General features: G+C 37.1%; 1 protein-coding gene across 8 annotated transcripts in view; it reads left to right on the top strand.

Annotated features, from left to right (window-relative positions):
- Positions 1–19,139, top strand: part of KDM4C (lysine demethylase 4C) — a 428,768-nt gene that overhangs the window by 47,727 nt on the left and 361,902 nt on the right. For all 8 annotated transcript variants that reach the window (XM_055302072.1, XM_055302075.1, XM_055302073.1 and 5 more), the window contains one exon: positions 5,457–5,571. In XM_055302072.1, the coding sequence (XP_055158047.1) occupies positions 5,457–5,571 (115 nt within the window). The remainder of the gene's footprint in view (positions 1–5,456; positions 5,572–19,139) is intronic.

Here is a 19,139-nt window from a genome sequence, read left to right as displayed (position 1 = left end):
TTTATTTAAGACCTCAGTTTCTCTGGTCAGTAATCTGAGAGTGACTTAGTTAGGTGGCTGTGGCTCAGGGTTTCCTATGAGATTGCAGTCAAGATGTTAGGTGGGGCTGTTATCATCTGAAGGCTTGACTGTGACTGGAAGATCTTCTTCCGAGATTGTTCCCCTTACATGGCTGATGGCTAGAGTTCTGAGTTCCTTGCCACATGGACTGCTTCTCATGTTGTGGCAGCTGGCTTCTCCCAGAGCAGGAGAACCAAGAGAGTAACCAAGATGGAAGCCACATTATCTATTCATGATCTGTTTCTTGACTGTCCCTTCTGCCATATTCTCTTTGTTATAAGCCAGTTGCAAAGTGCAGCCCATAATCGAGGAGGAAAATTAAGCTGTACTTCTTAAAGGGAGGAATTTTAAAGAATTTGAATATATTTAGAAACCATCATGGTTATAATTATTAAATTATGTCTCTTTTTTAAGATTTATTTATTTATTTTTAGAGAGAATGCATAAGTCCAGGGAGGAGGAGAGGGAGAGAGGGAGAGAGGGAGAGAAGTAGACTCCCTGCTGAACACAGAGCCCAATGGAGGGCTTGATCCCAGGACCCTGAGATCGTGACCTGAGCCAAACCAAGAGTCAGATGCCTAACCAAATAAGCCACTCAGGCACCCTTTTAAATTCCCTTTTTAAAAGTTTCTGATATGGTAGTTAAGGCCATAGACCAAAACATTAATTTGAAGAAAAAATTATAACCTCAAACCAGCCAACCAATCAGCCAACCAACCAAAAAACAACATTGTCTAAATTCTCTGGGTAGGTGTGTGTGTGTGAAATTAAGCTCTTTGGATAAATTTAGTTGATCTCTTTTTAAAATTTAAAATTTATATTTGACATAGTCAGCACTGATGGTGCTTTTGAAGAATCTTAATTCTGTGTGTAAAGTTCCAGCTATGGAGCATTGTGGCTATTGCAAAGGAATTGAAATTTTGTATTTAATGTGAGTCCCTTCTTTTGAATTTTTGGTAGGCATTAGTAAAGTCTCATTGGTTCAGATCTCATTAATTGAGAATGTGAAATTTTTTATCATAGACTGGACTGGTTTGCATTCAAACTCTTTAAGGACTCTTTTAACAATTTATATGTGCAATGCTATTGAAACAAGATTATGGAAGCAAATTTACCCAGCTTTTTATAAGTATAAATGGTTTGCTGTATTGTTATCATCTAATACCCCTTTCCAGAGTCATTCTTAAAGGGTTAATTAAATACATTAGTTCATTTAGTGGAACATCTGCTTGACTACTTTGGTATTTTGGGAGAGAATTTGTACTTGCAAGTAATCAGATTATACTTATTAGAAAATGTTTGTCAATACTTTAACAATCATAATTACCATAGGAGAAGTGCAAAGTACCATGGGGTTTCAAAGGAAAATAAGACTTCTGTGGTTGTTAATCAGGAAATGAGTAATTTCATTTAGTAGGTGCTGTTGAGATAGATTTTGAAGGACAGAAATGCTTTTATCAGTTATAAAAGTAATACATGCTTATTTGAAAATTTAGACGTTATAGAAATACATAATTTTAACTCCCAGAGATGATCATTGTTAATAATACTATGGTAATTCAAAATATTAATGAGAACAGAGCTTTGAAGACCTTTTTTTTCTTATCAAAGAGAAACTTCGATCATTATTTCTAGCCCATGTGATTATTCTAGCATAGTATCAGTTTTCTATTTAGAGGCAATTTATTTTACTAGGCACTTATTTTGTTCGTATATCTGTTCAATTTTTACTCTTGTGGCTTAGTTGTAGATGAACTTTTCCTGGAAATAGCCATTTAGGTGACATTGTTTGTTTTCTGTACCAGTGCCTGGTACAGTATCTGATGTATATAGTATGGGCTGTTTCAGTATCTGTTGATTGAATAGTGTCATGAAAGCTAAGATATACTTGAAGTGGCACAAATTTTTGGACATATTGCAATGATTTATTTAACTGTATAAATTTCTTGATTTTCTGAGGTTTAAGAATGATTTTAAAAAATAATTGGCTCTTTTTTTTAGTTGTGAATATCTATTATGATATTGCATGACAGGTCCGTATTAAATTTTATTTTTTTGAGTTGGATTAATTTCATTATAATTATTACAATATTAAAATACCTTTGGTGGGAATGCAAACTGGTACAGCCAACTCTGGAAAACAGGATGGAGGTTCCTCAAAATAAAAATAGAGCGCCTGGGTGGTTCAGTTGTGTTAGCCTCTGATTTTTGATTTCAGATTAAGTCATGATATTATGGTTATGAGGTCAAGTACCACGTCGGGCTCTGCATTGAGTGTGGAGCCTGCTTAAGGTTCTCTCTCTCCTCTCCCTCTGCTCCTCCCTTTAGTGCACATGCAGTCTCTCTCTCTCTCTCTCTCTCTCAAAAAAAATTCTTAAAATTTAGAAGTAGAACTACCATAGGATCCAGCAATTAAACTACTAGGTGTTTACCCAAAGGATATAAATATACACCCTGAAATTTATAGTAACGTTATTGACAGTAGCCTAACTCTGGAGTACATTGAGTGCTGAATGGATAAAGACACAGACACACACACACAGGAATATTACTCAGCCATCAAAAAGGTGAAATCTTGCCATTTGCAAAGAGTGAATGGAGCTAGAGTGTATTATGCTAAGCGAAATAAGTCAGAGAGAGGCAAATACCATATGATTTCACTCATGTGGAATTTACGAAACAAAACAGATGAACATATGGGAAGGGGAAAAAAAAGAGGGAAGCAAACCATAAGAGACTCTTTAATGTTAGAGAACAAACTGATGGTTGATGGAGGGGAGTGGGTGGAGGATGCACTAGGTGGGTTATGGGTATTAAGGAGGGCATTTGTTATGATGAGCACTGGGTGTTGTATGTAAGTGATGAATCACTGAATTCTACTCCTGAAACCAATATTACATTCATTATATGTAAACTAACTAGAGTTTAAAGTTTGAAGAGAAAAATAAAATTAGGATTCCTAGGAAAAAAAATACTTTTGAAAATTCTCTTTTTATATTTCCTCTGCCAATTCCATGTGGGAAAGATGCCAGTGAAATGGGCTTCTAAGCCTCAATCCAAGGCTTTTGCTTGTTCACTTATAGCTGTACTCAGGTCAAATGGTGTGCATAATGGTAATGGGGTGGTCCTGAGATGGGGTTAGTTTTCACGGGAGGTGGGAGGCATTTTCCTAGTTTTTCTGTTCATCTGTTTTCCTTCATTCAGTACATGCCCTTGCTTAGGTGCACAGTCATAATGTGCTTGGTGTAAACAGTAGACAGGATAACATGCTCATTTAGTTAGTAACACAACTTAATCTGGAGAAAATCTAGAGACCTCCAACATAGTTCTACTATAAAGCTTTATAGAGGTGAGTAATATGCTCTCTTGTATTACATTATTGATCTATGTTTTCTTCTAGGCTTGAAGCTATGTGCTTTACATAATTATGTGATGGAGTCCTCACAATAACTCAACTGTTATTATTCCTTTTTTATAGGGGAATAACTGAGGTCCAGAGAAATTCAGTCAACTGCCCAGGGTTACATGGCTTTTACATGGTAGGCAGGCTGGTCCTGGAGACTCATCTCTTAATAATTGTAGTACAGTGAATAAATGGTTCTGGAAAAAAGGAATGGTTGGATTGCTTTTGAGCAAATTGATACTGGATTTGTGGGACAGCTGTGATTGTTTGACAGTCCATCAGGGTAGGAATCTGTAGCTAGGCTTCTTTAGAATTGGGCACCAACAGAGTGCAGAGTGAACTGGTCACTTTTCTCAAGTTTAGAATCATTGTTTCAAATATTCACAGATCTTATAATTTAACCTCAGTAGCCAACACTGAACCGTGTGTTTCTTTTTTAGAGTTATAGATTGTTAAAAATTGATCATGATTGAGTAGTATATAGTGATAGATTGTTTAGGTCTATTATAGTGAAAGACAGTTTAGTCCTTTAGTATCCAAAATCCAACAAATATCTCTAAGTCATAATAAACCGTATCTCCGTTGTCTTTTTTTTTATCTGTCACCTGAGACTGACCTGTGGTTAGCTTGCCTAGAATTCTTATTACTTTTGGAACCTGCTAATCAAAGTGGTGGAATATAGTGGAGTTAATGATGCTTTCATGCCTCTCCTTTTTATTTTTGGCTGTACTGTTGAGATTCTAATGTTTTAGATAAATCGGCAAATTATTCTATATTTAAAATACAGTTGTTAATTTGGTATGCTTGCATACTGCTTGGGTAACTAACTATTTTGGGCATTTGGACATTGATTTGGGCATTGATTTTGATTGTTCTACAGCTATTAAATCTAAAATAAAATGTCAGTTGGCTTTATAGGGATTGCTACTGCTACTAAATACTCTTTTTACTGCTAAAAAGACTTTCATTACTTTGTTGATTTTTTTCACGTAGAAATACTGATATTTTTTGGTATATGTATTAATATAAGATTATTTGTTCACAATCCAAATAATATGGAGAAGTAAATGCCTTTTGTAATTTCAATGTGAAAATTAATCATTAATAATATAGTATATATTTCTTTTTGACAATGTGTACAATTACAGATATTATTATATAATATTATCCTAATATGTTCACCATTCTATAACATGCTTAATTCACTATGGAAAGATATTAATGTTAATATATAGAAAGATCTATCTTATTTTGTATTTTGTATTTTATTTAACTAAGCCTTTATTGGACAACATTAAGTTTGAGTTTTCAGTTAATGTTGCAGCAAACATCCTAGCTCATGTTTCATTGTGTACATCTCTGCATTGTTAGATTGAATTTCCAGAGTTGGATTTTAGGGTTGAAGATACACATTTAAAGGTTTTGATATTTACATTATACTCTGAGAAGTTTATACTATTTTATACTTTCACTGCAGCTGTGTAAGGGAAGTCTCATTCTTTCCTACCATTAATATATTGTGTTTGCCAATCTAATGGTTGCAAAGTATCTTATTTTGGTTTTGCTTTCTTGGATTTTTAGTGAAAAATTTTTTTTTTTTGGTCAATTTTTATAGATGTTTTGTCTTTTTCATGTAAGTCTGTAAAATTTACTAGTATAATATAATTGGGTAAAGATTTTAGAAAACATTTTGAGAGATAATATAATGAGTTTTTAACTCTTCTATATTGGATACTTTCATCAGAGTATTTTCCTTACTAGTTAAAAATATGAAGTTATTATATAGAATTATTTAGGAATCTTCAGGGTATCCAGAGATCCATGAAAAATACATTTGTATATTACTTGTTAGATTTGATAAGATGAGGACAACATGAGTTGTTGCATTGTTTTCATTTTGATAAAAATTTTAGAATATGATTTAAGTCATATGGGTGGGGAAAATCTTGTAATCATCATATTGATTTGTGCTCTTTTCATTTACCTTTTGCAGATACTGTACTCCAAGATACTTGGATTATGAAGATTTGGAGCGCAAGTACTGGAAGAACTTAACTTTTGTGGCACCTATCTATGGCGCAGATATTAATGGGAGCATATATGATGAGGTATGTTTATACTGTAATGGGTTTTGTAAAGGGCACATTTCCTATTTTTGTTACCATTTTAGGTACTTGAGAAGTAGTACTTTGTGTGATCTGTAATTCCTCATAGGATAAGAGGAAATAATACATCAGTAGGATTTCTGCTCCTGGTATTTTTCAGATTGAAACCAGCTAATGGAGGGCAGCCCTGGTGGCTCAGCAGTTTAGCGCTGCCTTCAGTCCAGGGCCTGATCCTGGAGACCCAGGATCGAGTCCCACGTTGGGCTCCCTGCATGGAGCTTGCTTCTCCCTCTGCCTGTGTCTCTGCCTCCTCTCTCTCTGTGTGTGTGTGTCTCTCATGAATAAGTAAATAAAATCTTAAAAAAAAAAAAACCAGCTAATGGTACAAATACCTGAAATTGGTCAACAGTAATATATATTTTGGAAAACACGAAGTACTATCCATAATACTACCACCTGAAGGCAAAAATGGTATTTTAATACGCATTCTTCTAGTAGCTTTCCTTTAGTCATTTAAAAAGTTATATTTGAACAGACTTACTCTCCTTTTTTCTGCAAATTGTGAAAAATTTTCTATTTTTAATCTAAATTTTAAAAAAGATTTATTAATTTTAGAGAGAGAATGCATACACGCATGCTAGGGGGCTAGGAGGGGAGGGAGAGGGAGAGAGAATCTTAGGCAGATTCTCTATTGAGCCTGGAACCTATGGGAGGTGGTGGTAGTGATGGGGACTAGATCTCAGGACCTGAGCCACCCAGGCACCCCGAGTTTTCTCTTTTGTAAAAAGTACATATTATAGTCTTTCTAGTTATTTTTCATAAGACCATAATACGCTGGAACTAATCCAGTTCTTTTTGCCTCCTCCTAATACATGTCTTTTGTTGCTGTTGTTATTCTTCCTTTTTGAAATCTTTTATTTCCCGCTCTCATTGTTTTATTTTGGGAAATGTCTTACTGAAAGGTTGAAGTAGTGCAGTGAATACTTGGTTACTCTTCACCTAGATTCACCAGTTGTTAATATTTGCCTTATTTCATTCATTTTTCTGTTGCCTTGCCATTGTCTCTTTCTCTATGTCTCTGCTGTAACATTTGAAAGTAGGTTGCAGACATTATGATAATTCTCCTTTAATTATTTCAGTATATCTGTTTTAATAACAAGGCAATATAACATTTGTATATCAACATACAGATCATAGTCATAGGATCCTACTTTTGTTAATAATATATATAAATTGATTTTTCCCCCAGTCTGAATGATCTAGTCAAGGATTTTTCTTTATAACTAATAAGTGCTTTATAGGGTGATGGTTAGAGACTAGATGACTATTCTGTATCCTAGCAGCCTATCATCCATTGACTGTATATGCATTGATAATCTTTGCCTGAATCTATTATTATAGTATTTTTAAACTTCTTTTGTTTTGAAATATAAAGCAAGCTAGAAAATGCATAAAAACAAAGCTGCATAAATTATTGCAAGGTAAACATCTGTGTATCATCACTGATCTCAAAGTTTACTAGCACCCTGAAGTTCACCTACATACCTCCTCCACTGAACATGGTCTCCCCTTTTTTTCTCCAAAGATAATCACTATTCTGACTTTATGGAAATCATTTCCTTCTTTTCTTTAAAGATATAGTTCATTATATCTTCTTTCTGAATTTTGTATAACTAGAAGATCATTCAGTGTGTATTCTTTTTTTAAATTTTTTTTTTTTTATTATTTATTTACGATAGTCATACAGAGAGAGAGAGAGAGCAGAGACACAGGCAGAGGGAGAAGCAGGCTTCATGCACCGGGAGCCTGACGTGGGACTTGATCCCGGGTCTCCAGGACCGCGCCCTGGGCCAAAGGCAGGCGCCAAACCGCTGTGCCACCCAGGGGTCCCTCAGTGTGTATTCTTTTCTGTCTGGATTCTTTCATGTCTTATAAACATTTCTAAGCCTTTTCTTTTTTTTTTTTTAAGATTTTATTTATTTATTCATGAGAGACACAGAGAGAGAGAGAGCGAGAGAGAGAAGCAGAGACACAGGCAGAGGGAGAAGCAGGCTTCATGCAGGGAGCCTGACGTGGGACTCGATCCTGGATCTCCAGGATCAGGCCCTTGGCTGAAGGCAGTGCTAAACCACTGACCCACCTGGGCTGCCCTCTAATCCTTTTCTGTACTGTAGCTATAGTTAATTCATCTTCTTTACTGTATGTTATTCTATTGTATGAATCTTACACATTGTATTTATTGTTCTGCTGCTAACCATCATGTTGGTTGCTTCTAGTTTTAGCTTTTATGCACAACACTCTTATGAATATTCTGCATATATTTATCTGGGCATGGAAGCATATGTTTATATTGGGTGTTTGCCTAGTAGTGGTTATAGGGTATGCACATGATTAGCTTTAGAAGAAAATCTTTTTCAGTTTGTACCTTCAATAGCAGTGTTTTTGAATTCCCATTGCTCTGTATCCTGCCTAATACTTGGTATTGTCATTTTTTTAAATTTAGCCATTCTGTTGGGTGTGTGGTTTTAAATTGCATTATGATTTTTTTTCCTTATGTTCATTGGCTGTTTGGATTTTCCCTTTTCTTGAGATGCCTTTTTAAGCCTCTTGAATATTTTTCTTTTGTATCATGCTTTTCATACTGATTTGTAGTTTTTTATACATTCTGGATATGTGGTAGTGGCACAATTTAAACTTTTCTAGATGGATTTCTTTTTTTTTTTTTTTAAAGACTTATAGAGAGGGAGGGGGAGAGAGGAAGTGGGAGGGTGGGGAGTGGCACAGGGAGAGGGAGAGAGAAACTTAAGCAGAGTCTGTGCTGGGCATGGAACCTGACATGGGGGCTTGATCTCATGACCCTGAGACCACAACCTGAGCCCTGAGCAAGAGCCAGGCACTCAATCGACTACACCACCCAGGTGCCCCAATAACAAATCTATTTTTACATTTAACATATTCTGGTTACTTATATTTGGAGAAATGAGTTCCATTAACAGGCTTCCTTACAGAATTTGGCATCTTGTCTTAAACCACTTTTGTGGGATTTCCATTGGAATGGGTAAGGTAGAGTAAATTCTGTTGGCATTTTATGCTTGGGACCTAGGGAGATACTAGGCTAGTTGAGAGGCTGCCAGGTACTCCTCTCTTCATACCAGCTTTAAGGAAGCAATTGTGTATTGTTAATCTCATAGTTGTAGAAATGTGTAAACTAGGTTGTTGTCAAGCACAAAGTTCCCCTGAGCTGATGGTTTATTTTGTGCCATCTCTCTGGTTTCTTCTGTGTGGTATACTTGCAAGTTTTCAGGCTTCTAGGAGGAAAATTGAGCTGAGGAGTCATCTAGATTCTGGGCTGAGAGGTTGTATGTCTTAGTGTTCTAAAATAAAATAAAACTCAGTTTAAGTTATTTTTTTTAAACCATCCTTTGGGATTGTTGATGTCTTTGCTCCTTTTTGCATATATAATTAAGAGTTAGGAGCAGCATATTTAGAACAGTTTCCAGAACAATTAATATAAAAGTGCCCTGAACTAGCCTTCCATATTTGATAGTAAAATACAGTAATTATTGATGGCATAGAAGAGGCTGATGGACTTTTGTTTGCTTTGCTTATCAACTTAGTGCTTGTATTTGAAAACCAGTTACACATTGGCATTGCTTCAAGGGAACATTGACTTTAGACTTCAGATTTGAGTAACTTTAGTTATTAAAATCCAATGAAGAAAATCCACTGGTTTGTAAACATGCAGTTTTAAAGCATCATCATCATTTCCACATTCTGAAGTTAGCAATCTGTCATTTTGGTAGGACCTACAAGGCATAGTGTTTTACGGAATTTGTGTAGGCTCTGTAGAAACATTTAGTAGCTCCAGAGTTGAGCTGACATTTTAAAAGCTTTTGTAGCATAAAGAGAGATAAGAGAGATGTTGTAAACTGCTACTGGTAAACAAAACCAATCACAGTCACGACATCTTAATTCAAACAAGTGAAAACAACTTGTTTTTGCCCCCTGAGGTAGATGGAGAGTAACAGGAGAAAGAGTACATTAAAGAAAGTGATGAAAAGTGAGTGTACTAATAACCCACAATTGTCAACAGCATTTGAAATCATCACAATGAAGGTGCATTGAAAAAGCTCATGTATTGTTTTGCTCTTTACTGTTGTGCCCTTGAATTGTTTAACTGTTTGGCTCAATATTTAAATTGTATTGGGCAATGGAATATTACTCAGCCATTAGAAATGACAAATACCCACCATTTGCTTCAACGTGGATGGAACTGGAGGGTATTATGCTGAGTGAAATAAGTCAATCGGAGAAGGACAAACATTATGTGTTCTCATTCATTTGGGGAATATAAATAATAGTGAAAGGGAATAGAAGGGAAGGGAGAAGAAATGGGTAGTAACTATCAGAAAGAGAGACAGAACATAAAGACTCCTAACTCTGGGAAACGAACTAGGGGTGGTGGAAGGGGAGGAGGGCAGGAGGTGGGTGTGAATGGGTGACGGGCACTGAGGGGGGCACTTGACGGGATGAGCACTGGGTGTTATTCTGTATGTTGGCAAATTGAACACCAATAAAAAATAAATTTATTATTAAAAATAAAAAAATAAATTGTATTGGGAACTGGTTTGGTATGGTTAATGGCATTATTTTGGAAGGAATTATAGTCATCAAATTGTAGTTCATTTCTCCTTCTAATTTCTAGTTATGGCAATTTCCTTTAAATTTGGTAGAATGAAAAACTATAACTTTTTTTTGGTGAGACTGGGAGTTTTTGGAGAGGGTGTGCAGACATAAGAGAAACAGTTTGTGCAAGGTACAGAGATGAATAAGAATCCTCATTCTTAAGTAATTCTGTACGCTTAGAGGGAAATAAAGTGTAATGAGCTTGGCCATAAAGGCAAGTGTAGGGTTCTAGGGAGCCTGGAGAAGAGACACTTAAAGCACACTTGGCACTGAAGGAACACTTGCTGGAGGAGAGAGGACATCTGAACTTGGCCTAGATGAGTAAGTTTAAGTCAGGTAAAGGAGGCAGAAAGGAGGATGGGGCAGGAGCTAGGCAAATTTGAGGGTAAGACCAGTTTCTGTATTTTTACTGAATTCTGAGGCTTTTCTCTGAGCACCTTCTTGAGGAGGGTGAGACTGACCTGGAATATTGGGATCCAAGGGGAAGGGATTTGCCCCAAAGTAGAGACAGGGCTGTGGGTATGGGCCAGACCTGTGGTGGCTATAGTGGCCCCTCCTGCTCTGATGTTTGTCTTGCAGCACCAGGCAAATCTCTTTCAGTGGCAAAGGAGGCACCATTTTAGTGATGAACAGGTTTGGATTCAACGCAGGAATTAGGGGCGAGGGTGTTCATGAAGGACTTGTTGAGAATAGTCAGCCCTAATAGTAAAGGGAGAAGGGCTTAGAGATCCCAAGGCATGAGTCTTGGCTCCTTTTTCATTCTGCTGCTTCTTTTAGAGTTTGATTTCCTTACGATATACTAAAGGATATCAGTCTGTACCATGGGCAGTAGCTTGTGGCAGTAGTAACAGTCACATGATTTAAGCAAGTTACTATTTTTTAAATTGAAATACTAACACTATCAAAGGCAGATGTATTATGTATTATGGCTTTTCTTATTCTACAGTGGCAGAGTTAAGTAATTGTGATATTGTATGGCCTACAAAAGCTAAAATATTTATTGTCTGGCCTTTTGCAGAAAAAGTCTGCTGACCCTAATACAGAAGAATAATTATGTACTAGGGGAAGGATGCTCAAAAACCTTTTTAGATTGATGGTATATAAATAAAATTCTGAATGTTCTCAGGAGAATGAGATTCATATATATTGACTACACTGATACCTTGAGACAATGAAATTGAGGTGTTTAGTTATATCAGGAACTTTCTGTAATTTAAGATGTTCCTGAACTTTGAAATAGAGCAACTTGTGTGCTTGGGTGGCCGTAGATGACTTCTTGGTAACAGTAACATAAGCTTAGGAGTCCTAAGATCTGAATTTTTGTTGTTATACTTTACTAAGGGCTTGTCCATTATAAAGAAAGTTTTATCTAGCCTTTGCTAACTATACATTTAAAAAGTTAGCTTTCGGGATCCCTGGGTGGCGCAGCGGTTTGGCGCCTGCCTTTGGCCGAGGGCGCGATCCTGGAGACCCGGGATCGAGTTCCACGTCGGGCTCCTGGTGCATGGAGCCTGCTTCTCCCTCTGCCTGTGTCTCTGCCTCTCTCTCTCTCTCTCTCTCTGTCTCTCTGTGACTATCGTAAATAAATAAAAATTAAAAAAAAATAAAAAGTTAGCTTTCTGTTAAAATAAGTATGAGAGTTTCTTCAGAAAACAAACACACAAAGAAGAAAAGATATAAAGAGAGAAGAGGAACAGGGAGAAAATATCTTGTAACTCTGTGGGATGATTCAACTTCGCTAAGGGACATGAAAATCAACAGGTATCTGTAGGAAAGGCAGAAGCTAGAACATTTCTGAGATAGCCGATAGCCAAGTGTACTTCCATAGACCTTTGAAGACAAAATGCATCTCCTTGTTGTGTGTGAGAGTGAAGCACAGGTGTCAACATTAATTGTACTAGGACAGTGAGAGCAAGACAGGCTTGTGTTCTGTGCTATTTAGGGCTATGTTTCTAGCAACACCTATCATATAGTATAATGGTAATTGTCTTAATGATGGTAATGGTTCATTAAATAGAGGTTTAAAATGAAGTTCTGTATGCTTTGTGTAAGCTGGCTATATTATCTTCATAATTTGTGACACTAGAAGGATCCCCAAGAATATTGTCTGTTTTTAAAAGAGTCCTCTTTGCAAGATTTTCCCTTTGTTGAATGGTGACATATGGCTTTGTCCCTAAACCTCATCCACTTCCTCCTTTGCCCAGGTTTTCCGATTCTAATGTCTCATATCATCACAGTCAGTGCAGTTACAGTGGCCCCTTTGAGCTGATGTCAAAGTGGTGTACCAGCAAGGACCTTAGCTTATCCACATTGTTATAGTTCTCACTTAAGAGCAAGTTAGCTTTCTTTGGATGCTTTACATCCAGGTGCTTCTTTGTTCTGATATAAACCTATGATGATTTAACATTAAGATGGACAATTTCCATTTTTAATGGTAGTTCTCTGCAGTTCACTGGAGGAAGATAGCTCATGTCAGTGTGAAGGGAAACTGCTTCACCCGTGACCTACAGCTTGTGCTGTCTGTCAGTGTTCATGAATTTCTCAGACGTGCTTTGAAATTCAGTTCCTCACCAAATCATGTTCTTCCCCCTCTTGCAGCTGCTTCCAGAGCTTTGAAGGTGTCTGTTACCCACTCCTCTATCAGCCTGGTACTTAGTGGTCTCCTACACTGAGAGTGGCGCTCAGCCCACTGTACAAGGAGTTTCTCTAGTTTCTCAAATATTGTATTGGCTTAATTAGCTACAGTTAAAATTTCCAACACTGCTATGTTTAGTAGATAAGGACATGTTGAGATCATGCCTAATGTGCTTCCTACCCTCAGTATGCACTATCACTCCCAACTCTTTCTGATGTCTGGGCTTTTCTAAGTTTCTTATGCTCACTTATTTTTTAGTTTGGCATTTCTACTTTCTCAGAAGATATTTTCATTAATAATGATGGGATGATGATAGCATTGATGCTCAGTACATTTAATATGGGCACAAGGCATAATTGGCATAATCTTTTAGGGAGAACAGTTGAGATACAACTGAACTGTTATCCACATTCCCTTACCTGGATTTGTATACAACCAAAGTGATTCTGTTGGAGGACATTCATTGTCATTATAGAGAGTTTTTGATGTGGATAGTGAATTTTGGGTAAAAAATATATATGCAGGTGGCACGGGTGGCTCAGCAGTTTAACGATGCCTTCAGCCCAGGGCCTGATCCTGGAGACCCAGGATTGAGTCCCGTGTCGGGCTCCCTGCATGGAGTCTGCTTCTCCCTCTGCCTGTGTCTCTGCCTCTCTCTCTCTCTCTCTCTGTGTCTCTCATTAATAAATAGAATCTAAAAAAAAAAAATGCCTGTAGCATATTTGGAAAATAAGTGTAGAAAATTATGGATACCTGTATTTGTGTGAATATTTCTTCCTCAGTAGACTCTTAGTCCAGTGATGGCAAGTTTTATTTCTCATAGACTCTCCAGTCCTAGCCCCTATCATAGTGTCTGCTGCTCATAATGCATTGGAATAGTTGTACAATTGATGAGTATATGACTTTTAAAAAATAGTGTGAGGACAAATCATGGAGTTTCTTGTATGTTTTTGGTTATCACTCTGTATGTCTTGAACTGTTTGAGATTATTTTAGTAGGGAAATGATAGGATCAGAATCATGCTTTAGGAACTGTGATCAGATAATGGTCTGTAAGATGGACTGATCACAGCAAGAGGTTTGGAAAGTACTTTGAAGAGGAAGAAGAAGGATGGGTTAGAGTAATCTTCCCCAGTATGTGTTTTTCTGAACACTAATACTCTGAGGCAGTGGTTTTCAAAATTTTGGTCTCAGGTCTCCTTTATACTTCTGATAGTTTATTGTGGACTTTAAATAGCTTTTCTTTGTGTAGGTTATATCTATCCTTGTTTATTTTATTAGAAATTAAAACTGAGAATATTTAACAGTATTTAATTCATTAAGAATAATCCATTATATAATAACATACATATTTTTATTAAAAAATGATTATATTTTCCAAAACAAGAAATTTGGTGAAAGAGGTAGTAGCATTATTTTATATTTTTCAAAACTCTAACATCTAGCATAATAGAAGCTCTCTGGATTCATATACTTGCGTCTACATTTAGTGTGGTGATGTTAGGTAGCCTCTGGAAAACTTGACCCTCATCTCATGAAATGAGAATGAGAGTCACAATGAGAGTGAAAAGGCAAATACTGTGTTGGTATAATTATGAAGTTTTGATTCCACAGACCTTAATGGGATGTGGATGTTTCCCAGTGGTCCCCAGACAGCACTTGAAAACTGTGACCTTAAGATATTTAGCTAAAGGGGTGCCTGGCTCCCTTAGTCTCTCTAGAGACAGTTGGTTGGGCGTCTGTCTTTGACTCAGGTCATGATCCCAGGGTCCTGGGATTTAGTCCTCAGTTGGGCTCTCTGCTCAGTGGAGAGCCTGCTTCTCCCTCTCCCTCTCACCCTCCCTCCTGCTCATGCTCTCTTTCTCTGTCAAATAAATAAATAAAATCTTAAAAAGATATTTAGCAAAAATTCCTTCTCTGACTTCAGTCTATATAGATGATGCAGGGATCTTGAGACAAAATAACGGTGTTCCATTCTTGTTACTGACAAGTAACAGGTAACTGTGTTTCTGATATATACTTCAAAGACCTAATCACATTAGGAGACAATGATGGTTCTTAACCTGGAAGCCATGGAGTTCTTTGGGGGAACATCATGGCATATATTCTGTCATATAACTCAGGCAAAATTTTACAAGCAGAACACAGACTTAGGGTGTGAACTCACGTCCTTAAGTCTCAAAATATATAAAATATTTTAAAGAAATTATATTTCTAAGGTTTGTTAGTCATCCAGGTATTTCTTTCTTTCTTTTTTTTTAAGATTTTATTTATTTATTCATGAGAGACACACACACAGAGGCAGAGACACAGGCAGAGGGAGAAGCAGGCTCCATGCAGGAAGCCCGACGTGGGACTCGGTCCAGGGTCCCCAGGGTCAGGCCCGGGACCGAAGGTGGCGCTAAACCGTTGAGCCACCCGGGCCACCCCAGGTATTTCTTAATATAGAATTGATAGAAAATTCAAAACATTTTGGAAAATTGTGGTAAGCCTTAAGACAAAAATATAGCATCTTATACGGTATATTTTTTTTCTTCAGAGCTGGGGAAATTTTTTCCTCCTACTATTTTATGTATTGGCTGAATGGATGTGTGTTTGGGGCCCTTTTCCGATTTCTTTTGCCAGTTTTCTTTATCATCTGTGAGTATAAATATATAAAGGTTTTAGGTAAAAGTATCTTTTTGTTGATATTAATGTTAAAAATAAATGTAGAAAGCATCATATAAGAGAAAAAAATTGCAATCACCTGTAATCCTGGCATTCAGAGACACTAGTTGCCAAAAACATTTAGTGTATTTCTTTTGAATATATTTTTTTTAATTTTTATTTATGATAGTCACACACACACAGAGAGAGAGAGAGGCAGAGACACAGGCAGAGGGAGAAACAGGCTCCATGCACCGGGAGCCCGACGTGGGACTCGATCCCGGGTCTCCAGGATCGCGCCCTGGGCCAAAGGCAGGCGCTAAACCGCTGTGCCACCCAGGGATCCCTCTTTTCAATATTTTTTCTCTACTTAATGCTTGAGAACTGTGTTTACTTGTTTGTATTTTTTACAGATGCGATATCATAATGAACGTATTTGGTGTTTTTTTTCCTTTCCCATTTTAACACATGGTGAACTCTTTCCAATGTTAGATGTTCTTCAGCAGGGTGATTTAATATTTATTTTATTTGTCTTATATTTATTGGTAGGATGGTTTTATTGGGTATAGGAGGGAAACATGAATCTAATAGAGTGAAGAGAGTTGCATGCAGGCTCTGGAGGCCAGGAGGGTATGACAACTCCTGATCTCACAGAGGTCAGTGTGGGGGTAGGCAACAGTCCACAGTGAGGTGGCCAGATTATTGTCAATGCAAGAGAATGGCACTTTGCCACAGACATTGGCTACTTCATTTCCTGCCTTTCCTGCATAGCATCTTGGAATAGAAGGTCATATTAAACTAGAATATTTGACCTATTTACTTACTTAGTCAGTGCCTGCTATTCCTAGCTGTGAATTTCCGGAAAGCTCTGTCTTTGCCTTAGACTTTTCTTCTGTAAAGGGAAGTGATTGAATTACCTGTTCTCTGAGGTTCCTCCCAGATTAAAAATGTTTATTTCATAATGAGCAACATTTCTTCAAGAAGGTGAACTGGATTCTTTGATAATGAAGTTTTATGAGCTCCAGATTTCTTTTGGTATTATATTTTTGTCAAGAGTCTCTGTATGAGAAATCTTTTGGCTAAAGCATGGGAATCTTTACATACTAAGATTTTATTTTTAATGGCATCTTTAGCCATATAATGATATATATATTTTTTCTTCTCACAATGGGGGAGCTTAAATACATTTATCCACCAGGTGGTGCACTTGGACAACAAATTTATCTAAGGCTGGAGGGGTTTCCAAATGAGCTTAAATGGTTTAAACTGAGTCACTAACAGTTTCTTTCCATTTTGTATTTGTATCATGTCAGTATATCATTTTTCTTGAAATAAATAATTTGAAGTCAGAAGAACACACTATGTGTGTATTTTTTACATCCAAGGTAAAATGTTATCTTTCCAGAGTTTTGGTGCAGAGAGAGATACTGGCTTATAGGATTGTGGCTTTCATATTTTAGTTTTGTGAAAGAAGGTTTCTAGTTAATCAAAACTCATTATCTGCCAGCATATTATGGCTGATCTTCAGTAAATGAAGTCTTAGCCTGCATGATCCCATCTTAATGCCACCCAGACAGGAGAGGTGATAGTACTTTCAATTCACTAGTCATATTGCATCTAGAATGTTCCATCAGTTCTGGGAAGTATCTTTTTAGAGAGGTATTGCCAGACAAGCATGTCAGGATTATACAAAAACTGACAATGGAAGAGAGTTAAAGCCCAGATGCAGGGTGACCTCAGCATACATGGCCACCGCCCTCAAGTGTATTGCATGTGAGAGGGTTAGGTGGAACTGTGGGAACATCAGTTTTGTCTCTGGAAGAACTTTCTGAGGAACACAATTGTCCCAGAGCAGACTAGGCTGGCACTTGACATAGTAGCTACTGATCTCAGCCATGTTTGTGGGAAAAACTGTCTTATTTTGGAAATGATTTTTTTCTTTTTTTTTAATTTTTATTTATTATTTATGATAGTCACACAGAGAGAGAGAGAGAGAGAGGCAGAGACACAGGCAGAGGGAGAAGCAGGCTCCATACACCGGGAGCCCGACGTGGGATTCGATCCTGGGTCTCCAGGATCGCGCCCTGGGCCAAAGGCAGGTGCCAAACCCCTGCACCACCCAGGGATCCCTAGAAATGATTTTTGAGTTGGATAGGATTTGGATAGAATCAGTCATTTTTCTTTAAGTCTTTTCTTTATGTCTCAACTGTTAAACTTCACAATTAAAGTATACTTTACTTACATATTCAGTACAGTGCAAAATTTATAAATCAGCAAATAGAGCAAGAGTCCCATGCAGCTGAGTGGTTTGTGGAAGTGTGAGAAGTGTCAGGATGCAGATCTTTGCCAGTGCAAGGTGCTTACTACTAGTTAGTTGAAGGGTCTGCCCAAGGGATAAATAACACATATGGTGGAAACTAGGTGCCCCAAGGTTGGCATGAATACTATGTACCTTAAGATTAAAAAAGAAATTAAGCTTCCTGAGGATGGATGTGATCCCTGAGATTATGGTGAGAATTAAGGTATAGTGGCCATTAGACATATGAACCACTTTGAGGGATGAAGATGCTAAGTGTTCTGTGGGTACTTAGATGATCAGTAGGCCCAGAAGGGCAGATATCTATTGGGAAAGTATTAGTGAAGCAGCAATAGGAATTACTGAAGGGGTAAGAACATGAAGCCCAGAGGTGAAAAACCAGAGTTTTATTGCTGAATTTGGTGATCATAAAACCATTGATGATTTCACCTAGAAGGAGTCATGGAAATCATCTGATGCAGCCAGCATTTTTAGATGAAGAACCTTAGGTTGAAATAGTATTTATCCAAGATTACACCTACTTAACTGGTGGAGTTGAGGCTCCTTTCCCCATTTTCTTTCTACTCTACACTGTTAACCAGAAAGGATGATTAGAATTTTGAACTAAGTTCTGTACTCTAGACTTCTTCCTCTCTTTGGTTAATATCTTCCAGGATCTTCACTGGGTATTTAGTATCTTCAGAAACAAGCTTCTTCTGTTCCCATGGCAGCCCTGGCCTTGCCTGCAGTTTTATAAAATACCTTGATAAGGCATGTCCATTTGAAACTCCATTCCTACTTTGGCTCCATTCGTTCCCATTAAAAAAAAAATGAAGATGAATCTAATCTACATTTCATCTTTATTATGGCTTTTAAAGACATGGAAGCAGAGTTTTTTTTTTTAAAGAGGGATTTTATAAAGAATAGATTCATGTAATTCTGCTGTGGAAAAGGAACTATTGATCCACACCTTCTGCTTCTAGAATCTGTTTTAGAAATATGGGTCAGTGTTTATCTATCAAAATTATTTTCCAGTGTTTGAAAAAATTATAGTAAAGAATGTAAAACAATGTGTATGTTACAAATGAAAATAACAATACAAACTGTTATAGACATGAAGTAATATATACAATAGAATAGGTGTTAGGAAAATGTTCATAATTTAATGGTGAGTGAATAAACCAAGGTTACTGTGTATACTCCGAGATAGATAGTCCCAAGAGGGAAAGTATATAGCAACACAGGCCTTCCTCAAGGAGCAAGAAAAATCTCAAATACACAACCTAACCTTATACCTAAAGGAGCTGGA

This window comes from Nyctereutes procyonoides, unplaced genomic scaffold (genome assembly GCF_905146905.1).
Source record: "Nyctereutes procyonoides isolate TBG_1078 unplaced genomic scaffold, NYPRO_anot_genome, whole genome shotgun sequence".
Taxonomy (NCBI): Eukaryota; Metazoa; Chordata; class Mammalia; order Carnivora; family Canidae; genus Nyctereutes; species Nyctereutes procyonoides.
The sequence above is the reverse complement of the archived record's forward strand: the minus strand, read 5'-3'. Positions and strand labels throughout refer to the sequence as shown.